Source organism: Falco punctatus, assembly GCF_963210335.1.
Source record: "Falco punctatus genome assembly, chromosome: 8".
NCBI classification, from domain to species: domain Eukaryota; kingdom Metazoa; phylum Chordata; class Aves; order Falconiformes; family Falconidae; genus Falco; species Falco punctatus.
Window position 1 is genome coordinate 392989 of NC_137588.1, and position 27612 is coordinate 420600.

At 39.5% G+C, this 27612-nt stretch overlaps 2 protein-coding genes across 4 annotated transcripts in view; one reads left to right on the top strand and one right to left on the bottom strand.

The window, feature by feature from the left end:
* Positions 1-3831: 3831 nt before the first annotated feature.
* Positions 3832-8509, bottom strand: NDUFB3 (NADH:ubiquinone oxidoreductase subunit B3). Of its 2 annotated transcripts, none has more exons than XM_080400625.1 (3): positions 8232-8509; positions 6704-6839; positions 3832-4086 (listed from the first exon to the last, which is right to left on the bottom strand). In XM_080400625.1, exons 2-3 carry the CDS (start codon positions 6835-6837, stop codon positions 3930-3932), a joined length of 291 nt encoding a protein of 96 aa, XP_080256751.1. In that variant the 5' UTR covers positions 6838-6839; positions 8232-8509; the 3' UTR covers positions 3832-3929. The 2 variants fall into 2 exon arrangements, with proteins under 2 accessions (XP_080256751.1, XP_080256752.1); XM_080400626.1 differs by lacking the exon at positions 8232-8509 and adding an exon at positions 7895-8106.
* Positions 8510-8629: 120 nt separating this feature from the next.
* The window catches only part of HYCC2 (hyccin PI4KA lipid kinase complex subunit 2), a 55791-nt gene continuing 36808 nt past the window's right edge, over positions 8630-27612 (top strand). For both annotated transcript variants that reach the window (XM_080400574.1, XM_080400575.1), the window contains exon 1: positions 8630-9190. The gene's annotated coding sequence lies outside the window, so the exon portion shown is untranslated. The remainder of the gene's footprint in view (positions 9191-27612) is intronic.

A 27612-nucleotide genomic window follows, 5' to 3' on the forward strand; every position in this document is an offset into this window, starting at 1 on the left:
ATATATATATATATATATAACCAAAAATGGTTATAAGATAAGGGGACACCCAAGTAATCTCATGGTGGACAACTCAGTCTTGAGAAAGGGATACATGGGACCTTAAAGATAAGAAACTTACAAGAGAATAATATCACAATAGCCTGGAAAGATATGGTGTACTGATCCCAGAACGGAGTTTGCACCGAAGTAAAGGTCAATCGGTGGGCACAGTGAAGAATACTACAAGTCTTCATCTGAAGACCCCAACTACTGCCCAGATACCACCAGGGAATACAACTGTGACTGCGCATGCGGACCATACATTTGCATATGTTAATGATCTCAGGAAATCTCATATATATGTAAATGAGTTCTCAGAAATCTTGTGAATATGAATAACCTTATGGTCTATAGTCTTTAAAAGTTTGCCAGATTGTGGGAGCACTTAAGAGTGGAAAATCCCCAGTGTGACCCCAGCGCTGCTAATAAAGAATACCTGCTTAACAGTATCATCAAAGTGATGTTGAGTCACATTTTTGTTTCAGTATTGGCAAAACCAACAGATAAATCACAAGTATCTTTCCAGGTGAGCAGATCTTTGACTGCTGGTGGAGATGGGATTTCCACCTGGATTTCAGAAAATGGAGCATCATCAGTTCTGTTTTTCAGAACTTAAGATACACAGAGCACTGTGGTGTTACAGTCACGTGTGTTCCTCACCTGCCAGTGCCACTGCTGTTTGTGACCCTGTTGTTTGCACTGTAAAATAGCTGTGCTGGTAGAAAGGGTGTTTTAACATAGGGACAGCCATTGCTATGGTTATGGTGAAGTCAGATTTGGTACTTTATTTTAATACACAGGAAATACTCCACCCCCAGGCAGGATTAGTAGTAGACTACCTGTGAAATAAAAATCTTTTTAGTATTGTATATATGATGAGACATTTTTATATTCCACAATATTGGCAAAATGTGTTTATCATAAATTAAGGCAGTTGTTTAGGGCAGTGGCTGCCATCTGGCTATTCAGCTATTGAATGATACTACCTTAATTCATAAATTAATGAATTTTGCCTAAACTAGTCCAGTGTAACAGTGAATATGCCCAATATATTTGCTTATGTAGAATGTTGGTAGGGCTGATGCTTATGATCATCCCTATACAGGGCAGCACTTATGCATTAATTTGATTTTTAAATCTTTAAAGTAGAGCCAGTGTGGAAATTAAATTAAATTGAGATTACTTGCTTGCATGTAACTTCTGGAAACTGGCTGAAAGTAGAAGACAGAACATTTTGATTGTCTTAATGCTCTCCATATGCAATAAAGTCTTGGTAAACAAAGTGATCTGTTTTTAAAAGTCATTGAGGAATGCAGCAGCCAAACTACCTTTGTATGTATTTTGCATTGGTCTAAATAAGCAACATACCAAGGTTATGTATGCTTAAAATATGAATACAGTAACTTTTAAATCTGTGTTCATCTGCTAGTCCTTGAAAATAAAATAATGTATGAATATCCCTTCAGCTAGTGTTAATTTTCTTAGTAGCTGCTGCAGTGCTGTGTTTTGGGTTTAGTATGAGAACAATGTTGATAACACACTAATGTTTTAGTTGTTGCCAAGTAGTGCTTACTCTGAGTCAAGGACTCTCCAGCTTCCCATGCTGGGCCAGTGAGGAGATGCACAAGAAGCCGGGATGGAGTGAAGGCAGGACGGAGTAAGGCCAGGACAGCTGACCCGAACTAGCCGAAGGGCTGTTCCATACCACAGAACATCGTGCTGGGTATATAAACAGGGTTAGGGGGGACTTGGCTGGGAGGGGCCGATCGCTGGGGGTGAGCAACTGTCTTGTGCATCACTTGGGGTTCTTTCCCTCTGGGTTTTATTCCTCTCTTTCTCTTCATTACGATTGTTGTTGTTACTACTTTATTTTATTTGTATTTATTTTATTATTAAACTTTTCTTATCTCAACCCACAAGTTTCACCTTGTTCCTGAGCCTCCTCCCCACTGGGGCAGGAGCAGGCAAAGTGGGCAGCTGCGTGGTACTTAGTCGCTGGCTGGAGTTAAACCACGATGTGTACATACAGAAGAACACGGAAACAAACTTCCAACAGGAAACTAAATGGGATAGCAACTACTGCTTAAAAGTTTTTGGTGTTTTGGTTTGGTTGGGGTTTTTTTAAGGCTTATGCTTCTGGGACAGCTGCAACGGAGTTGGAGCTGAGGGGTGGGGAGGGAGGAAGGAGCAGCCTGCTGGCACACAAGTACCACACACTAAATTAAAATTATAGAGCAGCTAAAGTAAGAAGCACGTATCTGAACTGCAGGATTCACCAATCCTGCATGTAATGCTAGCTGTGTTGTTTTTCTGAACAACCATCTAAAATTCAGTTATCCAAGAGGTTTACTCTTGGACCCAGATAGAAAACAGGCAGTGAATGCCAGCCTTTGAATATGTGCATTCTGGGCGGAGGGGCCCAAGGGACAGCACAGAAATGTTTTGTGCAACAGACCTTCTGCAGCAGACTCTTGATTTTGCTTTTCAGGGAATGATGCAACTGGATAGGGATGCTTGAGAAAGAATTAGGCAAGAAAAGTTTAGGAGAAAAATGCTTGCCCTGTGAACAGTGCCTTGAGCAATGCCATACAGAGATGACAATCTCCATGGAACAGTACAGCTACACTCCCACAACGGATTGTTACTGGCTCTGAAAATAAAGCTGTTATAATCTCACTCCAAAAGGTTGTATATGAATATATATGTATAATATTTTAGACGTATTTTGGTAGGACCTTCAAGTTTTTTGTAAACCTGCAATTTGTGACCTGATTAATATTTAAACTTTCCAGTTTCTTCACTGTGGAAGTACACTTATGTAATTGCCTAGTGGCATTTACAGTTTCTTAATTGTCTAATTTTGGTTTTCTGTTTAGTGTCACAGATATCCTGTTGCTTGCACTGAAAAATGAGACAGCATACCCTCCTTAGCTTATGTCGCTAATGGTATATAAAATTTACAATAGGGTATTAGATCAATTCTAATCACTAGCGCTGCAGAGGATGTACACTGCCAACAGGCCCTTTTCTACTATAGTCCTCAATCCAGAAGCTGTTAGATAATTTAAGGAAAAATTAGAAAATCTGAAACAAATTATTAGAAGAGACTATGGGCAAAAAATAAATAAATTGTACTACTACAAATTTACAACTCAGTACACTAGGACAAAGAAAAAAACGATTGTTCTTTCTCTTTTTGTGTTACATTCAAGTATATTGGAAGTCATATTAGGATTAGGTAGTTATTGCTGAGTGAAACATTCTACTTTGCTAGTAAATGTGGCAGCAATGTACTTTTTAATTTGTGGATATTATGCAGCAGATTAATTTGGCAGACACTATGCACCAAAATAATTAAATCTTCAATATGATTACAAACTTTGCTATTTTCATACACTTTAAACCAGTTTTGGATACTTTTTAAAGCTGTAAGGTAATAGTTCTTTTTATTTAGAGATGCAAGAGTGAACAGTAACAAACTGTACTTTTAAGAATGACAAGTCATTCATTACCACTTACTAGCAAATAATAATTATCAAATGTGTAATTAATACAATTTTTCTCTTAAAAGCAACACACTTCACACTTTCATTTAATAGAATGTTGGCAGAGCTTGAAAAAGCTGGGCTGACAGGTTCCCCTGTTCTTTTAAGGATGGTACAGTAAAACCAAGAGCCTATGTCTGTCTTGGGGTTGTTTTTTTTTTTCCCCCAGACTGAAGTCAGGTAAATTGCTCTGGCTATGTGTTTTGATCCTTCCACAAAAGTATAATAAAATCAAAGAAACATGTTTTTGCCTGTGATAGACTTTAATATGCATGTAAGTACAGAGTGAGCAGGCTTATCTATGTTTCAGCTTACTAATTAGTAAGTAGTCATATTTGATCTTCAGTGATGGCCTCCATTCTTCTTTGGAGGAAATAGCGTGTATTCGATGCCAAGAGCTATGACAAAAGCTGCAAATCCCCACTTGAGTCCCCTAGTAAAGACTTCTGTTAAGGTGACAGGTTTTGCAAAGCCACCCATGTATCTCCAGGCTTCATTACTAGAAGAAAAACAAAACAAAAAGAATAAAACAAGATCAGTGGAGCCACTGTGATAAACATTAACAGGAACTTCTTGTTTGGGGCGGTGGGGGCAGCTGGAAGATGAAGGTATTTCAGCTAGATATACATTGAGACTGTAACATTTCTATCACTTCAGTATCATTTAAGTAACAGGAGTTGCCACAAGTGAAGTTTGTGATACTAACTCTAACCCTTTGTGTATATAATTTGAGACACAAGTAATACTAGGAAACAACATAACTATAGTAGCAGAATCACCTCCCCTAACCTATGTAATTGTTGTCTTCTGTTCACACTCTGAAACAAAATCAAAACCCGCTACCATATGCACAGGATGGAGTAACTACAAAGGCTAGTCACTGTGTTAGACAGTACCTAGCATAGTTAGATCTTAAAAGGGGAAGTTTTTCCAGCCATAGAAAACTCATCCCACTTTCTGTTTCACAATATGACATGTAACTATATTAGGGTCAGAAAAAACTACTAAAACCAATTTAAAAAAAAAAAAGCTGAGAGGATTGCGTTTAGCTAAAAATGTGCAGAATATTTATATTGTTTTGCCTTACTGCTTTCAACCTATGTTGTTAGTGAAATGTTAGCCATTGCTATAACTGACTGTATTTATGTGTAGCACAACCAGTGTAATCTCTATAGGTAGCTACAGTTTGTTTCTTCTAAGAATTTAAAGTCCTTAAGAGAAGGAAAAAAAACATTTGCACAGAAATAAGCAATAAATTCAGAATCGTTATTTCAGGAGAAGATTTTTTTTTTGAACCAGGAGGGGTGTCAGGTATTTATGTTTATAGATAATCCCCTTCTGCAGGTGGTTTCTGTGACTCACAATGAAGGCATATTGGCACAGAAAAGCATCTTCTAGATGCTAGTATAGGGTGCTAATTGATAAAAGCTTAGGTTTCCAAATACGACATCTATCACACAACTTATTCTGTATTGAATATGTACATTAATGTGCATTTGCTACAAAGGTGGAAAGCTGATCCCCTGTTAAAAGGAACTTAACACACCAAAGAGGGAAGTCCTAGAGAGGTTTAGTTTTTCAAGAATTCTAGTGCAAGGTATTAACAATGGAATCTTCTTCCTGGTTACTGAAGCAAATAACTTGATACTTTAATTTCTCCTTTGTTAAGAAAGACTGTCTTGATACTTGTACTTGTTCTATTACCTTACATAAAATTTTGAAAGTTCAGGAGGAATCATCTCATGCTTAAAGAGCTTGGTTTTGTTCCTTATTTCAACTGCTCAAATAATTGGCTCAATCCCCTTCTTTTACCAGAAAATTATTAATTTTTTTCATCTAGGAGGGGCAAAAAATACTAAACAAGCTCTTTTCCAGTTTGCTGTTTTCCAGCACTACCTGAACTTGGAATTGTATGCACTAAAAGGTTAGTTTAAATTTGTGATATTAAACTGTGTCCTTTTTTAAAATGGGAATAAGCCTATCGCTTGCTGTAAACAATTTTGTCTGAAGCAAAGGGGAAAAACAAGAAAAGCTAACACGGCTTGCACTCCACAGAAACAGAAGCAAAATAAATGTGCCACAGGCCTGTAAAGTTTAACAGTAACGATAATCCTAAGGACTCAAACGTCAAATGCTTCTTGTCATCATCAAAACTGTTTTACTCCATGCTTACAGCCTTAAAACTGCTTCAAAGGAGGGGAAAAAGTGCTGTGAAACCCAAAGCCACCTAGAGGTTATAGCACGTTAACAACTTTTTAACAGGTTACCTGTTTGCTCTTACGTTTTTCTTGTAGTTATTTGAAGCAGAGCCTTTTCTATGAAGGCCTCTGGAACAGTTTCCTCATACAGCTTTTCCCTTACAGAAGAACCAGACTACACAGCACAAATCATTTAGCATTTTTATTCCCCAAGATTAAAGACTACTTGAGCAAAGTATTACACAACTCACCATGTGGGAGAAATACTTTAAGCCCTGTTTTAACATCTGCCTAAATGATCCAGATTTGCTCTGGCTGAAGAAAGAGGTGGTGTTCTTCATTGTTGAGTGGGACAACTGAAAAGGTAAAAATCTGATCTTCCATTATGTCATTCCCCTTATCTTCCATTATATCATTCACTGCTTAGCAAAATTAAATGCTCTGTTGAATCAAAATCCACATTGTATGCTAGTACATTTCTTCTTTTCAAGTAAAGGCCTCCTGTTGTATATGAGGAACGCTATTCCTACTCTCAAAGTCAATGTAAGTTCCAGCAACTTCAGCAAGATCTGAGCACACAATCTCTTCCCTGAGAAGGGATAGGCTTACTTATGTGTCAATTTGTAATATTACCTATGTGTTTTGGTGGATGAGGTATTGGTCATTCATGCTGAAACAGATCTGGCACAAACATCACAAAGTGCAAGAGTGCCTTACAAAATGCGAAGACTGGTCAAAGCAATGCAAGGCATGACCTCCATGCAAAAAACTAAACAAAGACTTAACTGAAAATCTGTCTAGTATATTCCAGATGCATTTTCACTAGTTTCATTGAAGAAAGAATAATCTGCAATGACAAGGCCTGGTTGATGCTACAAGATGAGATATCCAGACTGTTTCTGAGGCTCTTGGACTTACCGAGCCCACGGATCCCTAAGACCCCGTTTAGCTAGCCTCTCTTGGACTTCCTCTAGTGGAGTACCCTCTATCTTCCATTGCCTGTAGTCAGGGAGTTCCATTTTGCCATGGCCATGTTCATTTCCATGCCCCATACCTACAGGAAAAGAGGTTTTTTATTTCTTGGACAGTATCAGCTTATTTTCACACGCTTGCAGAGAACAATACCCTGTACAGGAAAAACAGGGAGGTTACAAGAGGTATTCCAGAGTACATAACACTTCACATGAAGCATCTTCTCCATTGTACACAGTACAATGCAGAACAAAGAGCTAAGAGACTTTGTGCTGCATTTCAGAAGCTGGTGATTAAGCACAACAGGCAAACCGTGCAGACTTAAGCATTACTGTGTTTTAAGTCACCACCACCATTACATTAATGAGCAGTTACGTAATTTTTTTTGTGCCAGAAAAGCAATTGTTTCCAATGTCTATAAATGCACTTTAACAACATCAGAGCCCGCCAACTTGCAGGCTTTTCAAAGTAGCTCAAAAAGCTCACAGTCCAGTTTTGAAATTTCTGATTTAGGTATGGCAGAACTATGATGACGAAGCTCTGAAGAAAAAAATGAAAAACAAAGACTTAGCTCCACAGCTCCTTTTAAGTTGCCTCCTATTCAGTCAAACATAACTGTAGTGATAAACAGGTACAAGGCAGATGAGTGGACAAGGAGATGCACCTTACTACTCATTTCATGAGGCTGGGAAATATAGGCGTTATTTAGATACACTCTTGAAAGAACTATGAAAATGTTAAGGTTCTTATTAAAAACAGTGATCAAGGCAGACGGGAAGGCGAACATTTTCAGTGAGATCAGGAGTGACTGGAAGAAAATCATGATGGCTTTTAATTCTCTATTTTCACAAAGCTGCTGAGACTTTGAGCCAAGTTTTCCCACTTTAACACATATCTGGTAGCAAAGAAGAGATTTAAAGTCCTTAATGTTTAGAAGAATTGACTGGAATGCAATGGTGCAAAGAACACAGCTTTGAAGCCTGTAACTCTTGAAGACCTCAAGCTGCAGAGGCCAGCAAAGAGGATTCTCTTGCAGAACGAAACCTGAAGAACTCTAATGCGGTCATTACCCAAACCCGCACCCCGGTCTACAGCCTCACCATAAAAACCCAAGGCCTCTCTCCTACCAATACTTACCTTCCTACAAGAAAGGGGCTTATGCGCACATGCACACTGGCGCCCGCGGGTCAGGACCAGCAGGCTGCCCTGCAGCACCAGCCGGGAACCCTCCGCCAGCGCAACCGGCAAAAAAAGGGCCGAAAGGGCACTCCGAGGCCGCGGGGAAGGCGGGGCGCGCGCAAGCTCGGCTAACGGCGCGCGGAGAAACGCTCAGCAGCACCCGCCGGAGCGGCGGCCATCCCCACCACCCCCTCCCCTCCCGAGCCCAGCCCGCACATAGGCGCTCCCAGGGTGGGCAACGGCGCAGACGAGTCCCAGAGGACGCCCGCCCCTCCCGCCGACAGACCCACCACACCTGCCCGCTCCGTGACCCTCCTTCAGGACGCAGCGGCCACCCGGAAGCGGAAGTCTCGCTAGGGACCGGCCGCTCCAGGAAGCGTAGCCAGCCACGAGGGTTCCAGGCAGCTTCCGTTCCGGTTGCTCCCGCTGGCTTGCAGAAGGCAGCGCGGGCGCCCCCCAGCCCTCCGCGGCTCACTGCCCTCCTGTCGCCAGGCAGGCAGGTCCCGCACACGGAGCGGTACCGCCAGCTCTGGCGGGGAAGCTGGGGACGGTAGGAGGAGGGAGAGGCGGAGGAGAAAGTGGCCAATCAGCGCGGGGCTTGTTGGGGGCGGGAGCGGCCCAATGGGCGGGTGCGTTGTTGAGCTGTGGGGTTGGCAGTGGCTGGAGGTGGCAGCAGAGGAGACAAGGGTGAGGGGGCGGCGGCAATAGCAGTCGGTACCGGAGCCGTTGGGTGGCGGCGGCGGGCGGGGCCTAGGCCGACACCAAGCGCTCCCGCTTTCGCTGGTGGGCTGCTGCCCGCCGGTCGTTGCCGGGTGCGCGAGCAGGGACGGAATCCCGCAGGGTCTGCGTGTGCGGGGGCGCGAGTCGCCGCTACCTCCTCCCGCCCTCGCCGCCGCTCGGCCTCCCTTTCCCCCACACCCCGGCCGGCGGTTCTCCCGGCGCCGCGGAGGGGCGGGCGGGGGCAGCATCCCGTACCTAGCCGTTATGTAATCCCCGGCCCCGCGCGGCCCCGGCCCTGGCGGCGAGGAGCGGCGGAGCGGCGGCGGGGCCCGGGGCAGTGCCCTCCCGCTGCCTGTCGCGGGACTCGCCTCCCGCGGGGAAGAAGTCGTGGGGGGAGCCGGAGGTGCTGGCAGGCCCGACGGGCACCGGGAGCAGCTCGCTGGCGTTCAGCGGACACATCGTAAAAGGGCCTCGCTGTTTGTTTCCGCAGGGGCGGCGGAGGGGCGCCCCGGGACCCTGGAACGGCGCTGCACGGTGAGCGGCGGTTCGGAGTCCTACGGGCAGCCGCGATTTGCGCGAGCCAGGTGCTTGGGGCCGTGGAGTACCTGCCGCGGGGGGGTCGGCGTTTCTCCTGGTGTGGCTGTGTAATTGTGAAGGGTCGATTGCGTTGGTGTCTGGGTAATTATTTTTTCTGTTCCTCAAGGTTGAGTACATGGTCCCCTTCACCCGAAAAGAGACTGGTAAAAGTTAACTGCTCAGTGAGTTATGAAGGCTTGAATTCTTAGATCTCTTATAAGAATGAGAAAAAAACACTGGGTTATGGCGTTATGCTGACAGATTTTTAGGACAGGCTGTAGTGCCTTTTTTTATTTTAATATCTTGATGTAAAGGTGCTTCTGGTTTTCAGGGCTTTTTTATAGGGAGCGCATGAGAAGAGTTCCAGGAGGAATGCCATTATCATGTTGCTAACAGTGAAACTGTTCTAAATGGAGTGCCATCTGTTTAATCCAGACTGCCTCTGTCTGGTTTCAGCAGTCAGTGTTTTTCACTGTGAGATAGTCTGCAAGACTCAGAGCAGTCTCTTCTCTGCAGATGCAAGTGTCAGGTTGAGGGGAGACACCTTTGTTTCTGTAATGTATGCAGGGTGGAATTGCAGGAGGGCTGCTTTATTCGTGAGGTGCCTAAATCTCTGTCCTATGGAGGATGAAGTTCTGTCAGATAGATACCTGTGAAGTATTTCTTCTTTCTTATTGTGACTGAAAGTTAATGGGTATGCGTTCAGAGTCTGGTGTTGCTGAAGGTTGTTTGTATTTTCCTCAGAAAAAAAAAAAAATTGGGGACCCATGGATGTGTTTGGTACCAGACACCTTGGTTTTGTTTTTTGAAGGACAAATACAAAGTCCTGGGTTTACTTTTTTTGGTTGTTGTTTGTTTTCTTTTCTTTGTGGTGCTTGGAAGCATGCCTTGATTATTTATGCATGAAGCCATACTTTACTGGAATTGCTGAGTCTGTCAACATGAGCATTCAGTTCTGATCACAGAGTATGGACTTTGTGTGACCTACTGCAGTCAAACAGATTTGTAGCAGAAGAGTGCATTTGGCAAGATTTGTTTCCAAATATGCTATTGCTTTCAAGTTTTAGCAAGGTTTTGGGTAGCTGTTTTCCCCCCTGCCAAGTACGTCAAAACTACCAAGTAGGAAAAACTGTGTGCAGTTGATAGACTCACTCTACCATGAGGCTGCTTAATGTTTTGCTTCCTACATTTCCTTGTCTTTCAGCATGGACCATACTCTTTCTTTCTTTTAAAAACAAGACTGCACATATGAGGGATGTGATGTTTTGGGAATATAGGAAGCTTTTTGAAGCTGTATCTTCACCAAATAAGTGAGTCTGCATAATTTCGAGGGGGCTTACAGTCTTGCTGCAACCTGTTTTTTGAGATGGAAACTTCACCATAATGACAGTGTCGGTCTGAAGAAACGAATAGTATGCAGAAAGAACAAACGTAAAGAAAATTAATTTTGTATCTTGTGTAAAAAATGTGGTATGCCCTTTAGGAAGGGAAGGTCATTGTGGCTCCATGTACAAATAATAAGTACTTTTTGTGGTTTATTCAATTGCTGCGTTTGGTTGGGGTTTTTTTTTGTACTATTCATAGTGGTGATAATTACTGAAAAGATTAAGTGTTCAAGGGTACAGTTATGTTAGTCTGTATCTAGCCATCCTAGTTATGATTTGCTGGGATTCCTGCTTATGTTGCTAGGTTAGAGGAAGGTGGCAGGATTTTCTTGAACAGCTTTGAGAAGCCCATGTTTCCAGAAATTTGTTGATAAGCATTTTGGATTATCAGATTGTGAGATGCAGTATAGGTACTGCTCTTCTGTGCCAGCGTATATAATATCCTTTCTAGTGTTGAACTGTATTTATAGTGGTATGCTCTTCATGATTGTTTTTTGGAGTAGGGAGCTGTGTGACTGACAGTTACGTGAACTATTTTCAGGTTTGAGATTACAAGAAAGGGTTGTGGGGTTGTTTTGGGTTTGGTGTGATTTTGGGGCTGGTTGTTTGCTTGTTTCTTGGCTCAATATCTTAATACATATTTGAAATACTGAAATACTGCATCTTTTTTTTCCAGAAATTGCAGGTTACTTTTCTTCCAGCTTTGTATTAGTAGCCATTTATAAGTCATTGGAAGCCTTTTGTCATTTAAATAAAATGGTCAGTCCTGCTTAAATTACAGTAATGATGGGAAAGATCTGTCTTTAGTCCACATTGGTTTCTTTGCATGGTTTTAAAAAAAGGCTATGAAAGGTAGAGAAGCAGATTATCTTCTCAGGCAGCATTAGGGAGCTAAATATTTTATGGATAGTATATGCATATTTTATTATATGGATATTATATGGATATTATATTATATGGATAGTTTCACCTCTATTTTGTAGAAGTGATGTGCTGGAGCAGTCATCTTAGTTTACTGTTTCTGTTTGGTTTGGGGTTTTGTTTTTTGGGGCAGTGCAAAGACATGTTTTTCACAGGAACAGCCATACTGGGCTAATCTGCAATTCTCTCTTGAAGCCTAAAGCTCTTGGATCCTGGTAGGTGACAGGACCATTGTTTCAAGTCCTGCTTATTTCCCACAGCTAAGCAGTATTTGACAGCAGGTGCTTTATTATTACACTCTCTTCTAGGCAAGCGTATAGGGTTACTCCTTAGGTCAGCTCTCCCAGTCTCTCAGTGGGGATGATGTTTTGTATGGATTTTTAATGCATGGCTATACTTAATTTTTAAAAGCCTTTGAGCCTGTGTATGGTTTTTGCATCTGCCGTGTTTTTTGGCAATAAGCACCATGCTTTATGTGCTGTGTGAATAAATCATGCCTCTGTTCTGTTTTTGAGCCTGTTAGCTGCAAACTTCATGTGATACTCCTTGTTTTCTTTATGAGGAGGGACAGAGTTGTTTGGCTCCTTCCTGAGCAGTTTTACAGGAGTTTAGAATCTCTAAAGACCAGGGTGATGTGTTCACTCAAACACTTGTCTGGACAGGAAACTAATTTTAGCTTCCATTAATTTTCCTTATGCTTGTTCCCTTACATTAAGATACGAACTAGTATCAGGAAGGGAAACTGGAGGCTTCTCCAGCTGACTCCTAGTGAGGGACATCTGTGCCATAGGAATGGTCCTTTAAGAAGTTCTGTGACTCTTCTCACAGGAAATTCATTTGAGCAGAGACAGTCATCAGTAGTACAGTTTGACTTGCTACTTCAGTCAGTTATTTTCATTTCTAAATAGAATAGTTGTGAGAAGTAATTCTTATTTAATGCTGTTTTCCACAGTGTTTCCTTTGCAGTTATTTGCTTGTAGTAGCTAAAATTTCATGCAGAGTTGGTTTCAAGAAAGCATTAGTTTCTGAGTTGTGTAAATTGTTCACATGTTTCATGTAGGCTGTAAAACTATAAAATAGAGATGATGACTTTTAAGAAAGATTTGCAGGTGTCAGGTATTATCCCAATGATCTGTTGTTTCTTCTTGAACCTTTCTTTTGTCATCATCTTTGGCAAAAGTAGACATTTAAGAAAACCTGAATTGCGGGATGGTTGAGGTTGAAAGGGACCTCTGGTGATCCAACCCCTTTGCTCAAAGCAGGGCCAACTAGAGCAGGCACCTTGAGATGTTGTCCAGTTAGATTTTGAGCATATTCAAAGATGGAGACTTTGCAACCTCACTGGGTAATTGTTCTAATGTTCAAACGCCCTCATGCTGAACAAGTTTTTTCTTATGTTTAAATGGAATTTCTTACATTTCACTATGTGTCCAGATGGGTGCAAAGTTTTTTTAAGAGTAAGAAAGTATTCTGAGTTCATGTTTGTTTAACTAAGTGTAGCTAAACCAGCAAGCTGGTTGAATTTTTCTCTCTGCACCTTGGCTTGGATAATTCATGGTTCTAATAACAAAACAAATAATACAACTTTTTTTTTTAAGAAAAAGCTTTAGCCACAGGACAGATGTATGGAGTGACTTGGTCTCCTTTTTTGTATTTTGTACTCGGACTGCAGTTTCTAAACTAGAAATAAAAGGTCAAGAGGTAGAAGGGCACTTCTGATGAAATAAAATATAGTTATCTAGTAAAACCCTACTGTAAAACAAAATTCTGTATTGCCAGCAATACCACAGAGAGGAGAACATGTAAGCCTTGATCAGGAGCTTGGTAAAATAGTATAGAGTTTGCAAACTGTTCCAACACATACTGCAGGCTGTCAATCATAGTAAAAGTTTTGTATTGCAAGGGAAACTGCTGTGTGGCCATTAGTCATTCTTGTGTTAGTGTTAGGTTTTTTGTCAAATGTAATGAATTTGGGCACAGACTCTTTTATATTCTGCTTTCTATAGAGCCAAAGAAGATAGAGGTGGTGTGCTACAGATGTTTAATGTGTGACATTTATTTTCATTTATACTGTTTTAAGAATAATACATTATGTGGTCATGGAACATGTAACATATTTGTCTAACAAACTGTGTTGCTACTTTTAAACTATAATCTGCGTCTTTTCTTTTAATGCCAGTGTAGCGTAATTTGGATCTCATGTACCCTGATGAAGGACTAGGCTGAACTCCACAGCAACATTACTCTGTCACTGTGAGATATCCTTTTCCTCTGAGATCCTGTGTTTCCCATGCTATGGATTCTATTTGAAAATGTTCATGGGAATAAAAATGACTTATGGTTATCTACTTCAACAGGTATTTTATTCATAATCACAATTCAGATGATTTGTAAAAGACAGACCTATCATTGTCAAGTGACCTTTTTGGTCTTGATTGTTTTCTGTTCTTCTGCAGACAGTCCAGCTTGCCCCTGCTGCCCGCTGTCTATGTCAGATCTGCCACCTTCACCTCCTAGTGTGGTTCTGTAGAGCAATACGGATTTTATGGTTCAAAATTCTTAACTTCTTTTTGTGTGAAAATAGAGAGCCAGAGACATTTGGAAGGAGATCCCACTAGGGTAGTGACACAAAATGTCAAGTGAATAATTATTGCAAAGTGGTAACTATTTGTTTATTTTTCTCTTAATACTGAATACCATTACTTTGAAAATGCCAAGTTCCATGGCTGCATAATACTGTTCAGCACAGGATCTGATGGTGATAGTTGGAGCATTCAAACCTGTTTAAAACACTATTTCAGGAATTCCTGCTTTCTGCATAATCCGCATTATTTTTCAACAGGACAGATTAATTAATGACATCTCATTTTATAGTGTATAAATTATACACATGTTAGACTAGCAGTGAATTTTGCAATCCAGAAATAATAAGTCTGTGTTCTTGTGTGTAATCTCCATAATTTAGCCAATCTTGCTATGTTTTTGTTTTACTTACTGTGATTCTTCAGAAAACTGATCAGGTTAGATCTTCCATATTAGTGTCTGCATTTGTATATGGTTAATGGATTCTTTAAATAGTTATATGTTACTGTTCCTGTGAATATTTAAGTTAAATGTATGACGTGGACATTTGTGCAGGCTACATGACTGCAGTTTGCTGAATCATGCAGGGCAATGTTGATACTTCTGGGATTTTTTTCCATTTCTATTCTCTATCTTTAGTAGTTTGAGCTTTAAAATGTAATCATATTTAGAGTCTTCCCTCTTCTGTCTTTCCTGGACCCGTTTTCGGTGGGGGAATTATTCTACATCTATCTGGAAAGATAGTGAGAAAGTTTAAAAGAATGATCTGATTTTTAACGATTATTTAGCTGAGAAGCTATTGGGTTGAAAGATAATGAGGTGAAATATGTGTAAAATCTGTGTGGGGTTTTTTCCTTCATGGCTTCATTTATTTCCTTTTTATTCGCATAGGTTGGTTATTGTTTGAGTTGGAGGTTTTGATATCCCGTTACCACAATTACCTTTCTCCTGCTTTGAACTAATTTTCTGTGGATTGCAACACCTTATCAGCTTGCCTTCTCTTGCAGCCAGAACTTTCTCACTTGAAGGCTTCTTTCTGCATAATTTAGGTAATGGTGTTCTTATCATTATCTGTTCTTTGTTTCCCAAGGTTGACTCCCTTGATTAGAAGTCTGTTAATTCATCAGTTTTGATGACTGGAGAGGGTGGGTCAGCTTGACCTAAACTTTGTGTATGTACTTGTTGAACGTATAGTTAAACACTAAATCAGAGTTTGGTAATTTGGGAGTTTAGGCAGCAAAGTCAGTGCTAAGATTTATATTCTGCAGAATGCGGGATAAAGTCTGAATTTCCAGGCTTCTGTTATAACCATGTTGCTTTGCTAAAATATGTATGTGTACTTCAAGTAGACAGAACTAATGTGTTTGTAGTTGAACCCAGTCTTGACAGTACAAGTCTGTCTTTGTACAACAGTGATAGTATAAGAGTAAAAGAGGGTGTTAATATTTTTTTCAACTCTTATATTTTAATAACAGCAGTGAGATAGATCGTTGGTTAAAGTCCATTTACTGTAGTGAAATTCCACAAGAATGGAGGAGTTTAAGTTATAATAATGTGCCCTTGTACATAGAAATTTAAGGCATGCTGACAAAGACTTTATCCTAGTAAAAGCTCACGTTTCTCTGTGTGTGACGGTGGAGAACTTTCTGTTGCTTTTTTCTTTTTTCTTTTTTTCTTAAAGATGGTCGGTTGAGCCAGAACAGCATAGAGATGTGAGCTAAATACGGGCACAGAGGAGAGTGAAGGGGGTTTGGATGTGGAATGGAAAAATGACTAGCTCCTTATGTGCATGGATTTTAAATTTATTTTTTTTAGCTGCTTGTTTCCTCTTCTTACCATAGAGCAGGCCTTAGACAAAATTGCTGAGGTTCCAGAGCTGCTTCTAGATTGTTAATTATGCGTCCCCTCTATTTAATAATTATGTAACTGACAAACCACCATACCTGATAGTCTGTCTTCAACGTTGCACCTGTGCAATAGTTTGAAATAGTAACATCCTTAAGTTTCTGGAAGTTATTAAACCGTATTTGTGGCAATTTCTTGGGAAGATCACAGAACAAAGTGCTGTTTTAGTCGGACTTCACCTGAGCCATTCTAGTAGCTTACTTCACATAAGCAACTTGCAGCATGATTCTTGCCATGTCAGAGTAGCAAGAGCTTAATGAAAAATCTCTTAAACAGTTCAGTGTTACCTATGGAAGTACAGAGATGGGAATCCTGGGCTGGAGGCTAAGTTGAATATAAGTAGGAAAGGAATACCTAAAATAGCGAACTCATTTAAGCTAAGCATTCATAAGCTCTATTTCTGTGCTCTTTATTTTCATAGACATTCTGTGACAGCAGTCCTTCCTTTAAATCATAACTGTCACATGCATTTCATGATTCTCTAGTGAACAGGATGGCTAGTAGCAGGCTACTGCCTCTTCTGTTTGCTTACATCTGTGCACCTGCCAAGGCTTGTTTCATGTGCTGTGACTTTTCAACTTTGCCTTCACCCAGGTTACTGTAAATGCCAGGTGGATTTGGGAAGCCTCTCATTATCTGGGGAATAAGAGAACTTCCTAGCTTTCTTTTTTTTTTTTGTTTGGGAGAGAAGGAGAGAACAAGATTTTCTTTCTCCTCACCATAATCAGCGTTAGAACTTGAGACAGCAAATAAAAATTTTAAAATAATTTGCGCTGAATATTTGCCTGGTCCATCCAGCCGATTGCTGGAATGTGAACAGTCTAGGCGCAGCTTATTGTTGACAAGTCTCCAAGGGACCAATTGCAGAAATAACTGAGATGCCCTTTTGCTTGTGCAGGTGCTGAGTGGTCTTGGGATATGCATTGTAGTTCTTTTAAGATTTATAGTAGTCCTAGTGAGAATAACTGACCATCACAGAATGTGCACATTTTCTGCATCAGTGGTGAAAATACGTATGCAGTCATTCTTTGTACATACAGAAATGAAACTTTAGTAGATTGTTACAGTCACTTCAGCCATGGAAAGATGTTTTTGAGGCATCTGGATGTTTAAATACTTCAAATGGCAGATGCATTATACACACATACACACATACCTTGCGTTCTATCAAGCACTGCACTAAACTTTGTGAGAGAGTACATGCTTTGCTTTTTTCATCTTTATAGGTTAATTCCTTTCAGTTAGCTAGAAGTCTGCTATGGTTTCTAGCACTTAATTTTTACAGTTTACGTTGCAAAACTGAAAAAAAAGGGCTAATTGCCCTTTTTAACTGAAATTAAAATGTTAGCGTTTCATGTCCATTTTTTAGCTTGGCAAGTTAGCCCAAACTTAATTCCCAAACTGGAATTTTTAGGAAAATGGTTGAAGATGCTCTAATAAATTCTATAATAATGTTTATAAATTAACTTTGTTCATGACTTTACCCTTTTTTCCCCTAGCTACTTAAATATTTAAATTGCATAAAACTCATGATGTTAAGGCAGAAAAATAAATGCGCAAGAGTGGTATTGCACATTTGTTGTGCACAGTCTTAATTGGGTTAAGGACTGCAGACTGAGTTAGGGGTTAGCAGCCAATACTGATTGGCATTGATGTTGCTGAAATTGTGTAATCAAGTATTGTGCTGATTGTCACAGGGTGTTTTGTGTGTTGTTCCCCCCACCCCCTTTATTTAGCAATGTATAATTAACCAAATGTTCAAAGGTTGTTTTTTATTTCCTTTGTGCCCTTTTTCTCAGACTTGCAGGTATTGGTCCATGCTAAAGGAGAACACTGGGCTCATAAGACAAGTAAGAGGAAGTTCAAGGAAACTGAAGTAAAGAGTGGGCTGCCTCTTCATTTTAAAGCTTTCTGCATTTATTAGATGAAATTATCTGTTGGTCAGTGGGGGTGTGGGAGTTTGGTTGGGTTTTTTTGCCAGCTGCTAGGAGAGAGCTTCTTCAGCACTGCTGCTTGTCATTTTACTGAAACACTTTGTAGGAACATTACCACATTTGGGTGGTGGAGATGTGCATGGGTATGATGGTCATCTGCTTTTCTCTACTGATGATACTTCTGTGACTGTAACTTACCAGAGACTGTATTTGATAAATTATTTTGTTAATAAATTTTTGGTCTTGTGAGAGAGGAGGAAACAGATCTTAAATTAACACTATTATGCTAATGAGGGTACCTTAATCACCATTAAAAGAGTTTTCAGCTTTATCAAGTTTTGAGGTATTTCAAACTCATATGCCAATGGGTAGCTTTTGATAGAGTATTTTTCCTGCATATACTGACTTTGTGCAGAATTCCAGTAGCAGTTACTTTATTGCTATTTCTATGACCTATTGGGGCATTTTGCCATTCTGCTTTAGTAATGTGTGTTGACTTTGAATAGATTGTGATAATTATCTCTTTGTGAATGCAGACTTTATAGCTTTCTGAAATGCATAATGTTGCTATAAGTAAATTCTGCATGTTTAAGCATATGCGTCACATCTATGGAAAAAGGTTTTTATTAGCATTTACTTTTTATTGCAGGAGAATGTTTGAAGTTACAAAATTTTTGTTTGTTTTAGTTATTAAAATAAAACAGAACTGACTAGGAAACAAATTTGTTAAAATCTGGTTACAAAAGTCTTTTCAATGTGCCAGTTGGATAGCTGGCAGATAAGGCAAAAAGCATGAGGATTTCCCCTCAAGTATGAAACTCCTGCTGCTCACTGATAAGAAACAATTACTGCATAAGCATCTTAACTTGCAAATCTGCACATAATTGCAAGTACCAGGGTGTTAGGTCTGGATTTGTGTTTTGTTCAGGAAAGTTTTCTCGTGTACAGAAGTAGTCACATGTGGACATGTGGGTTGGTTTTGGTTTGCTGGTGTTTTGTTGTTGTGGTGGTTTTGGGGTTTGTTTTGTTTTGGCTTTATACCTGATCAGCCCTACTTTTTGAGAAGTTACTCAGTGCTCTCTCTGTAGGTCTGCTGTCTGCATTCCAATAACCTCCATATTTCTAAACCTTCTAAGTTGCTCTTGAAGGACTGCATGTGTTTTGTGAAGCATGCTGTATGAAAGGCATTAGATAAATATATTCCTTACATCAAAAATGTGTAATCTAACAATTTCCGGTGCCTGGTGCTTGAACTTTGGTAAATGCTGCTGATTCCTATCAGCACAATTACATAGGGAGAGTGATGCTTTTAACAGGCTGTTTAATTAAACTCAGGTTTTGATTAAAAAATTTTGACAATGTGTTTGAAGAGAATGAACTGAACTTGCTGTATTGCCAATATAAGAAAAAAGTATAAGATCATAACTGTTACTTAGATGGGCAATGTGACTTACCTGTAAAAGAGTAAGGAAGCCATTTATATTTAGTATAATTCATGTGGATCTATTTCAGTTTGACATAATATATAGTATTTGCTGAAGAAGATGAATATTGCAAAAAGCATTAATGTAAGGCTTTGACATATTTGCATATAAGGCTATTTCTAATCTTTTTCCAAAGGTAAATTTACTTGGGAGACTTGAGGGAAGGAAAAACGCCGTTCTACCAACTGATTTTGAAGTTTGTTTTTATAGCAGGAAAACTATTTAGTATTACAAATAAAACCTCAGAGTTTCTCTGTTTACGATGAGATTATGGCTGAAGTTTAGAACATTGAGTCCTTGGTGAGAATTTCTGCTGTTGTTTTGTTGAGTGTAAGAAAACATGTCTGAAAATCTAGAACATTGTAAAATTGACCATGTATAAATAATTCCGTTCCTCCCTCCACACCAAACAAACTGGAGGAAGGGTACCCATGAAGCTATCTGCATGGATTTTTTCAGTACTGCCTGCTAATTCCGTAATTCTTTGTAATCGTGAAAGACTCCTGCTTTCTGAAGGTACATTAGGGCAGTATTTGATAAAAACCTTCGAATTTTGTTCAGGCTATTAGTATAAAATATGCATGAAAAAAGTAGTATGCGTTTAACATCTTGCTCTTGTTTCTGTGTTGTTGGGGAGGGGATACAGGGCTGTGCATTTCAGTTGCTATACCTACGGAACGCTGTTCTTGTTTTTGTTGTCTGTGGGTGAGTGGGTTTACTGAGCTGTAGCTTAGATAACTGAAAATTATTGTGGAAGGTCTTGTCTAACAGGGTGCATAAAAGATATGGTGCATTTAAGTTACTTGTGCTAGGTTTGCGTTATATTCCTAAAGAGATAGTGTGCAAAGTTTAGCCCCAGAAAAAGACTTTAAATTTCAGGTAAAAAAAGGCCCCACCACCATCCCTGCAAGAAACATTCCCCCATATGTTAGTAAATTAGTGCTCCTCACTATTTAAAATTGCATGAAAAATTCACCACTTTACACTAAAATATTAACTAGTTATTCCTTAAAACTGGACAGTCCCTATTCCGTTTTAAAATTGGTTTAATAGCAGAATAAGGACTGTGTAAACTATATGCACAGTGTTTAACTATTCAACAGTAAAGGTTAATTATTAAACTCATATCAAGACAAAAGGGGAACCTGGGGTAGTTGTTACAGTAGTTTACTAATGTTCTAATTCTCATAGTTATTTCACAGGGAAGTAACATATACTTCCATGTGATAGGCCACAGAATGCCAGTTATATGGTAAGGTGAATTTCAGAATTTCATGAGAGCTTCTGAAAAGGTGATTAAAAAGGGTTGTGCTTTCTTCAGATGCACTCTTTCTTTGCTGGTTTTCTGCAGAGGAGATGGTCCAACAAAGGCCATTGTAACTTCTTGCTCTGGAGGAATCCTAGTGAAGTTAGTAGGATTGGTTATGAGCATAGGTTTTTATAGCATAGTTACCTTAATCAATTGGGTCAACTATGGATAGCTGATGTTAAGGTAGCTCTTAGTGAACTATATTGTACAGAATTATGGTGGTCAAGATCATCTTACGTGTAGAAATTTTGACTTGCATGGTCTGTCTCATCTCAATATAAAATAACAGTGTTTTCTTCTCATTTGCTGAGATTGCTCATTGCAGTTCTTAAAATCCCTTTCTAACTTTCAGAAAACAAGTGTGAGATTGAAAATGATTGATACTGAAATAATGCTGTGATGCACAACATGGAATAAGGCAAGTTGTTTCCCATAAAGTGACAGGCAGAAGTAGTAAAGGCAGCTATAGTACGAGCAGTTTTGACTCTGTAAGTTGAAGCAGATCTTGTTTCTGGATTCCTGATGCTACTTTGCTTTACCTGTGAATAGCAAGTAGTCTCTGTGTGTGGCTTGAGTCCTTTTCCTGTTTTGTGTGCAGGGCTTGATTGCCCCCTGTACTGCACTAGATCAAGCAGAACAGATGTGTTCTGAAGTTGTGCTATCTTGATGAGTAGTGGTGAGATCAGTGATGATTCCTGTAACTGTATTTATTGTTCAATTTGCTTTTTTAAGTCTAGGAACTTGCATTGGAAAAGCAAGACCAGAATATCAGTCAGAATTAACTTTATCCTTGAAAACCATACATCTTAAATGTGAATGATGCATCTGAGTCACACATACGAAATCTATGGCATCTTGCAATAAAGGAATATATCCTAATGCTCATAATTATTTTTTTTTAAACTTTTAACACTGGCATTTTGTAAGTTTACAGTGGAACTTTGTATTCTTACTGTAACATTTTTAAAAAATCAGCAATATGACACAATTTTAGCTGAAATTGAAGTACATTGAGATAAATTTGAAAATTCTACGCATGTAAGAGTTTGTGGATGTTTAAGTAAGTGTATGGGGGGGGGGGGGGGGGGGCAGGAGTCTGTCACCTCAGTTTCATTAACTTAGACTTTACTTTCCGGAGATGAAGGCTTTACTGTCTGGAAGCTGGAAAAATTAGAATGATGATTTCATTACTTCAGCAGAAGATCCTTTAGGTTACAGCTCGTTGGCAATATTTAGGGTAGAAGAAAGGAAGTTTGGAAATTTAGGTTACATGATTAATTAATTAACCTTTTGTGTGAATTACAGTTGTAGGAGACAGTGCAATGAGAAATACGTAATACTGGTGTTCTATCAGTCTGGATTTGATAGAGGACTTAATTTTTTTAATGGCTTTTTTCATAATATAACAGACATTTATTTCTATCAAGTGACAATTTTAGAGCTTGAAAATGAGAAGCTGCTTAGAATCTACAGTTTGTATTTCTAGAACTGTTCCCGTATGCATTTCTTTCCTTTGCAGGTAAGGTAGCGATCTTTCTCAGTAGAACATAGGCAGTCATGTTCTATAGTGTGTGCTTGAGGGTCTTTTGGTAGTGTGGTTTTTTTTGTTGATGGTTTGTTTGGTAGGTTTGGTTTTCTCACAAAAATTCTGTTTCGAGATTACTCCTTGCTGCTCATTTTTAGTACTTAGCACTGAGTGTCCCTTAGTTGTGATTTTGCAAGTGTTAGTTTCCTGTTAGATTTGTTTTGTTTTGTTTTTGTTTTATGCTCCATTTTTTACTATGCATTTTCTAGCTTTAATTAAGTCTTTCTAGATTTAATTTACTTGACAAACGAAAACTGTGAACCAAGGAGTTTGGGAGAGGTAGGGTTACATGGAAAGTACTTTGCATGGAAATGTTTTTGTAAGTAAAGAAATGAGTTGCAGACAAACTAGCATAGGAAGAGTTCCTGCATATGAACTGATGCAAAAGGAGGACAAGACTATTGTTTACAGTAGAGCGGGTTATCACACAGGATCCTGACAAGAGAATGTTTTAGGTTTAGTGTAGGATGACTACATGAAGTTGTTTATAAGGAGACTGGTGCTGAGAGACTAAGGTAACGTTTCTATGGCTAGTCTGTGTGTGTGTGTGTATATATGTATTTTTAAGTGTGGTGAGTCTTTAGAATAGACAAATTAACATGTGTTTTGCTGTATTTAGGGCTGCATGATAATTTCTTTATTGTTTCCCAAATCCTGTAAGTAAAGTAGAGGAGTACTTTCTTCCTATACAGAAGATAAATGTCTCCTTCCACATTCTTGATCATCTTAACTCTTCTGTTTCATTCATTGCATGAACTGCTAACAGGAGAATTTAGCTACCAGTGTACAATTGTGGTTTATTCTAGTTCTTAGACACTGTGAGGCAAACAGGACTTAAATTTTTCTCTAGTCACCTGACTTCTATAGCTCTCTACAACTTCTCTGTGCAATACAATGAAAACATCAGCTGTAAAATATTTTTCAAAACTCTTTATAAAGTGTCTATTTTCAGTGTTGTATTTTCATTCACACTGTCCTAATTGTTTGTCTTCAGCAATTTTGTATCTGCAAAGCACAGTTTCACTGTAGTAATTGCAGAAAGATAGAATGCTTGTCAGCTGACCTTTCTGATGCTTGAAAAGGCACAGAAGATAATTTAAAGCTTAAAATGACTTAGAGGAGGCTTTTTGGAGCAGATGTGCTATGTCTTTTACCTTTTTTTGACAGCAACTGAAATGGATGTGACCTTTTTGATAAGGAACGAGCTCACTGTGCACATGTGGTATAATGAAAATTTACGAGAGTTTTGTCAATCATGTTTGACTTCACCGTGGTAAGGCTTTCTCCCATCATTTTCACATAACTAACTTTGTTGCTGGTATCCAAAAAAAAAAAAGGTTTTTTTTAGACTGGTTATTATTAGTGAGCCAGAGTGGGCAGGGAAGAAATATGTTACCCAAGTTGTTCTGCATGACTAAAGTTTGTCTAATAAGGCTGGCAACCTAAATCCCACATATAGAATATGTCAGCATTTATGTTTTAATGTTGGAATGTATGTCTGGCTGCTTAAGCTTGCAATTAAATTACCCAAGAACTGGAATTCGAAGAAGGCTCTGCTTGAGCTGGTGATGTAAATTAATAACTGTCCAGACAATGTTTTGTTTCTTTTTGTCTGTCAGTTTTGTACCTTGTAGAAGTTTCTGTTTCTCTGTACTGTGGAGCTGTGTGGCCAAGAGCGTTCTGGCAAAATACTTGTACCTGTTTCTAACGCCCAGTTGCAGTTGTAGTTCTGACTTTTTGAGGACAACGGTTTTCTAATTAATTTTTTATGTCCTTACCAAAATGGGAGCTTATGTAAGTGTTTATTAAATATGACTGTGATAGAATAATATGTTTCTGTAGATGGATAGAAGGGAATCACAGTGGAGTTTGTGATATGTTTATTATAAGAAACATGTATTGTAATACATGTACTTTTAAATAAGTACAAGAAGTCATCTACCAAAATTGAACATTCCCAAGGCAGGTCTTATTTTTCTCTTGGGATTAGATTAGCTGAAGAGTCAATCCTTTTTCCACTGTAGAAATCAGAACATACCATGGCTGTTTAATATGGTCTAGCATGTCATTTGACAGTAGCTGGATGAAGCTGTATATACTGAGCAGTTAAGGAGGGAGAGGGTAATGAGGCACTGGCGCTGACACAGGCTGCCCAGAGCAGCTGTGGGTGCCCCGTCCCTTGGGAGCACCCTGCTCCACTGGAAGGTCTCCCTGCCCAGGGCAGGGGGGTTGGAAGGGACCTTCGAACCCAAACCATCCTATGATTCTATGAGTTTTCAGAGTTTTACATTTCACTGTTTTGATAGTATATTACTGTAGTAAGTTTTATTTCAGACTGGTATTTTCAAAGTCAATGATACAGAGAATGGTGAATTATATGAACGATATCTTTAAAATGGGAACCTATTTCTAGGTAGTGAATAAAAGGATTGTCATTTGAATGTAAGGTCATGGTATTTCAGTCTGTTTGTAACTTCAGTTACATATACATGTAAAAAGTATAGGTTTATACGTATTTTATAACTAGTTGAATCATAGAATGGTTTGGGTTGGAAGGAACCTTAAAGACCACCTAGTTCCAACCCCCCTGCCCTGGGCAGGGAGACCTTCCGCTAGAGCAGGGTGCTCCCAGCCCCGTCCAGCCTGGCCTTGAACCCTCCCAGGGACGGGGCACCCACAGCTGCTCTGGGCAGCCTGTGCCAGCGCCTCGCCACCCTCACCGTGAGGAACTTCTTCCTTATGCCTAACCTAAATCTACCTTCTCTCAGCTTAAAGCCATTATCCTATCACTACATGCCACAATCCCCCCCAAACTGTCATTCTAAGTGCATTTGGAAAGTCAGAGTTGTGAAGTGCTGTCTCATACTAGCATGAGCTAGGAGAGTGCTTTTGCTTAGTAAAATTCTGTTTAGATCTCAACTGTAATTGGCAGGTACACAATGCAAGACTGTGACTTCCTTTGAGGACAGAGTATTGTAGCATTAATTTTAAGCATAAAGATTCCAGGTCTAATGATTTAACAGCCTTATATCTCATTTTGCCACTTTATGCCAAATGAGTAAGTTTAGGAGAATTTTTTTATTATTTTTATTTTAAATGCTTTTTTGGGGAAGCTTTTGAGTAATTGATTTTTATATTTGATTTAAATGTTGAGTGACTGTGGTCCCAACTGTAACTTCTCTGTTCTGTCTGTTAGTGGGAATTTAAACTTTCTTGCTTGTTTGGTGTTTAAGGAATCCTAACGATCAGTCCATGTGTAACAATATTTTTAGTATATTTAAATATTACTGTTGCTAATAACTAATTTCAGTTTAACTGTTACAGTCCCTATAGATTATAAGAATGTTTGAGCCATAATAGAAAAAAATATCTAGGCTTTTTACAGTAAACATGAGAAATCACTTATATTCTCTGTATTTTATTTGCTTTGGGAGAGACGTGAACACTCTGGAAATTAAATTCAGTACTCTTAGTTCAGGCCGCTTCAATAAATATGCACAGGATTTAATGCAGTTGAACCAGTTGATTTTAGAGATACACCCACATGGTGCTTGATTTATTGTTTTTGCTTCTCCCCAAAGGTACAGCAAACCAGGGAATGAACACGAGCACAAGGTGTGCTTTACAGACCAGACGCTCATGCGAAAATCCCAGAATACAGTGTGTGTGCCAGGCCGAGACAGTCATGCTGCTGTTGTGCTTGTGTTCCTCTTCGACAGACGCGGCAGGGTGTGTTGGGAGGAGCCTGGCTGGTGGGATGCAGGACAGGGCAGCGCTCCCTGCTCTGACAGGAGGCTTGGAGCATGGGCATGGTGGGCAGGCACAGCCACCAGGCACCGGGCCAAGATGCTCGCTGTGCTTTTGTTAAGTGTTCGTGTAGGGTGTCAGTGCTGAGTTAGTGTACCATGACGTGACTATGTTGCCTGTTTGTATGAGTCCTTAAAAATGTTGTTAATATCCAGGCAGATAATTTGAAAGGGAGAGGTGATTTGCCCTAAAACCAAGCTAGTAGAGTAATCCTAGCTGGATTACCCTAGGTGTGGGCTCCTTCTGTATTGATACAGCAGAGCTATGTGTCTACATCTCTTTTAAGCCGCGTGAGCAAATCAAGCTTTAACATCTGAAAAAGCCTTCTGGGAAAAATGCAAACATAGCATTGGAGAAATGAATATTTTGTGTTTATATTTTTCTGTAAATGTGTGCAAGACTGACATGTAGATAAGGTCCTTTTCCTCCTGGGATATAGTTCATATTATTGGTCTTTAATGTACACCCTGTTTTAATGTACACCCTGTCAAAAATGTGCTGAAAGCATCAGAATAACTAGCTGTATTTATAGACAATCAAACAAGCTTCAGTTGGAATTTTCATTGAGTGAAAATGGATAGATTGTACAGTAGAGATGGCCCAAAGAGATCTGTTATGTAAAGCTCACTTCCCCTCACTCTTTTAACAAATACACAACAAGCACTGTATGTTGTTCTCTTCTTCAGGGATGAAAAAGCACAGGATTCCTGTGTAGGTGCCCCGCATTCTAATCCTTTGCATACTCTGGAGATTATCACGTGCAGCCTCAACAAAAATTCTTGTGTTTCTTCAAAGTAGAACCGTTAAACTCTTACTGTACCATATGTAAGAAAACACTGTGCAATGGAGTTTTTCTTGTGTTGTTCTTAAAGGGCATAGTATAAGCTCTGTGCTTCAGCAGTTGTTCTCAAGGTAGCTACTTTCCTAGGCAGCAGGTATGGCTTTGGTTCTGAAGCTGACTTATACTGGAAAACATCCCCAGACACAGGGCTTGCTTGAACATCAGAGCATGGCACAAACATTGGGAGAGAAGTACATGGCATACTGGAGGGGAAGGTCCCTTTTTCTTTTTCATGGTAGCTAGCCACTAGATGGGCTTAACTATAATATCAGCCTGCACCCAAATTTTGACACAAGCACAGGTTCAGTTGTTAGCTTTATGTGAGTTGACTTGTTAGACAAAGTGCTTTATGTGGACTTTCTCTAACGTGCAATAGCCTTCTGTAAGACAACTTAATTTCTTAGGTGGGTTAGGTGTTAGGCCATTATGACACTTGAAATTTTTGACTTGCCATCGTAGGAACACTGGCATCTGTATAGCATTCACAGTAAGACACTTGAATCATTCTTGTGATTCCTGGTGGTTTTGTAATTTCTTTAGATATGCCAGGCTAAATCCTGACTCAGGAGAATTGCTAATTTTTCAATTCAGTGATTTCACTTATTTGTCATATTCTTCTCTTTCTC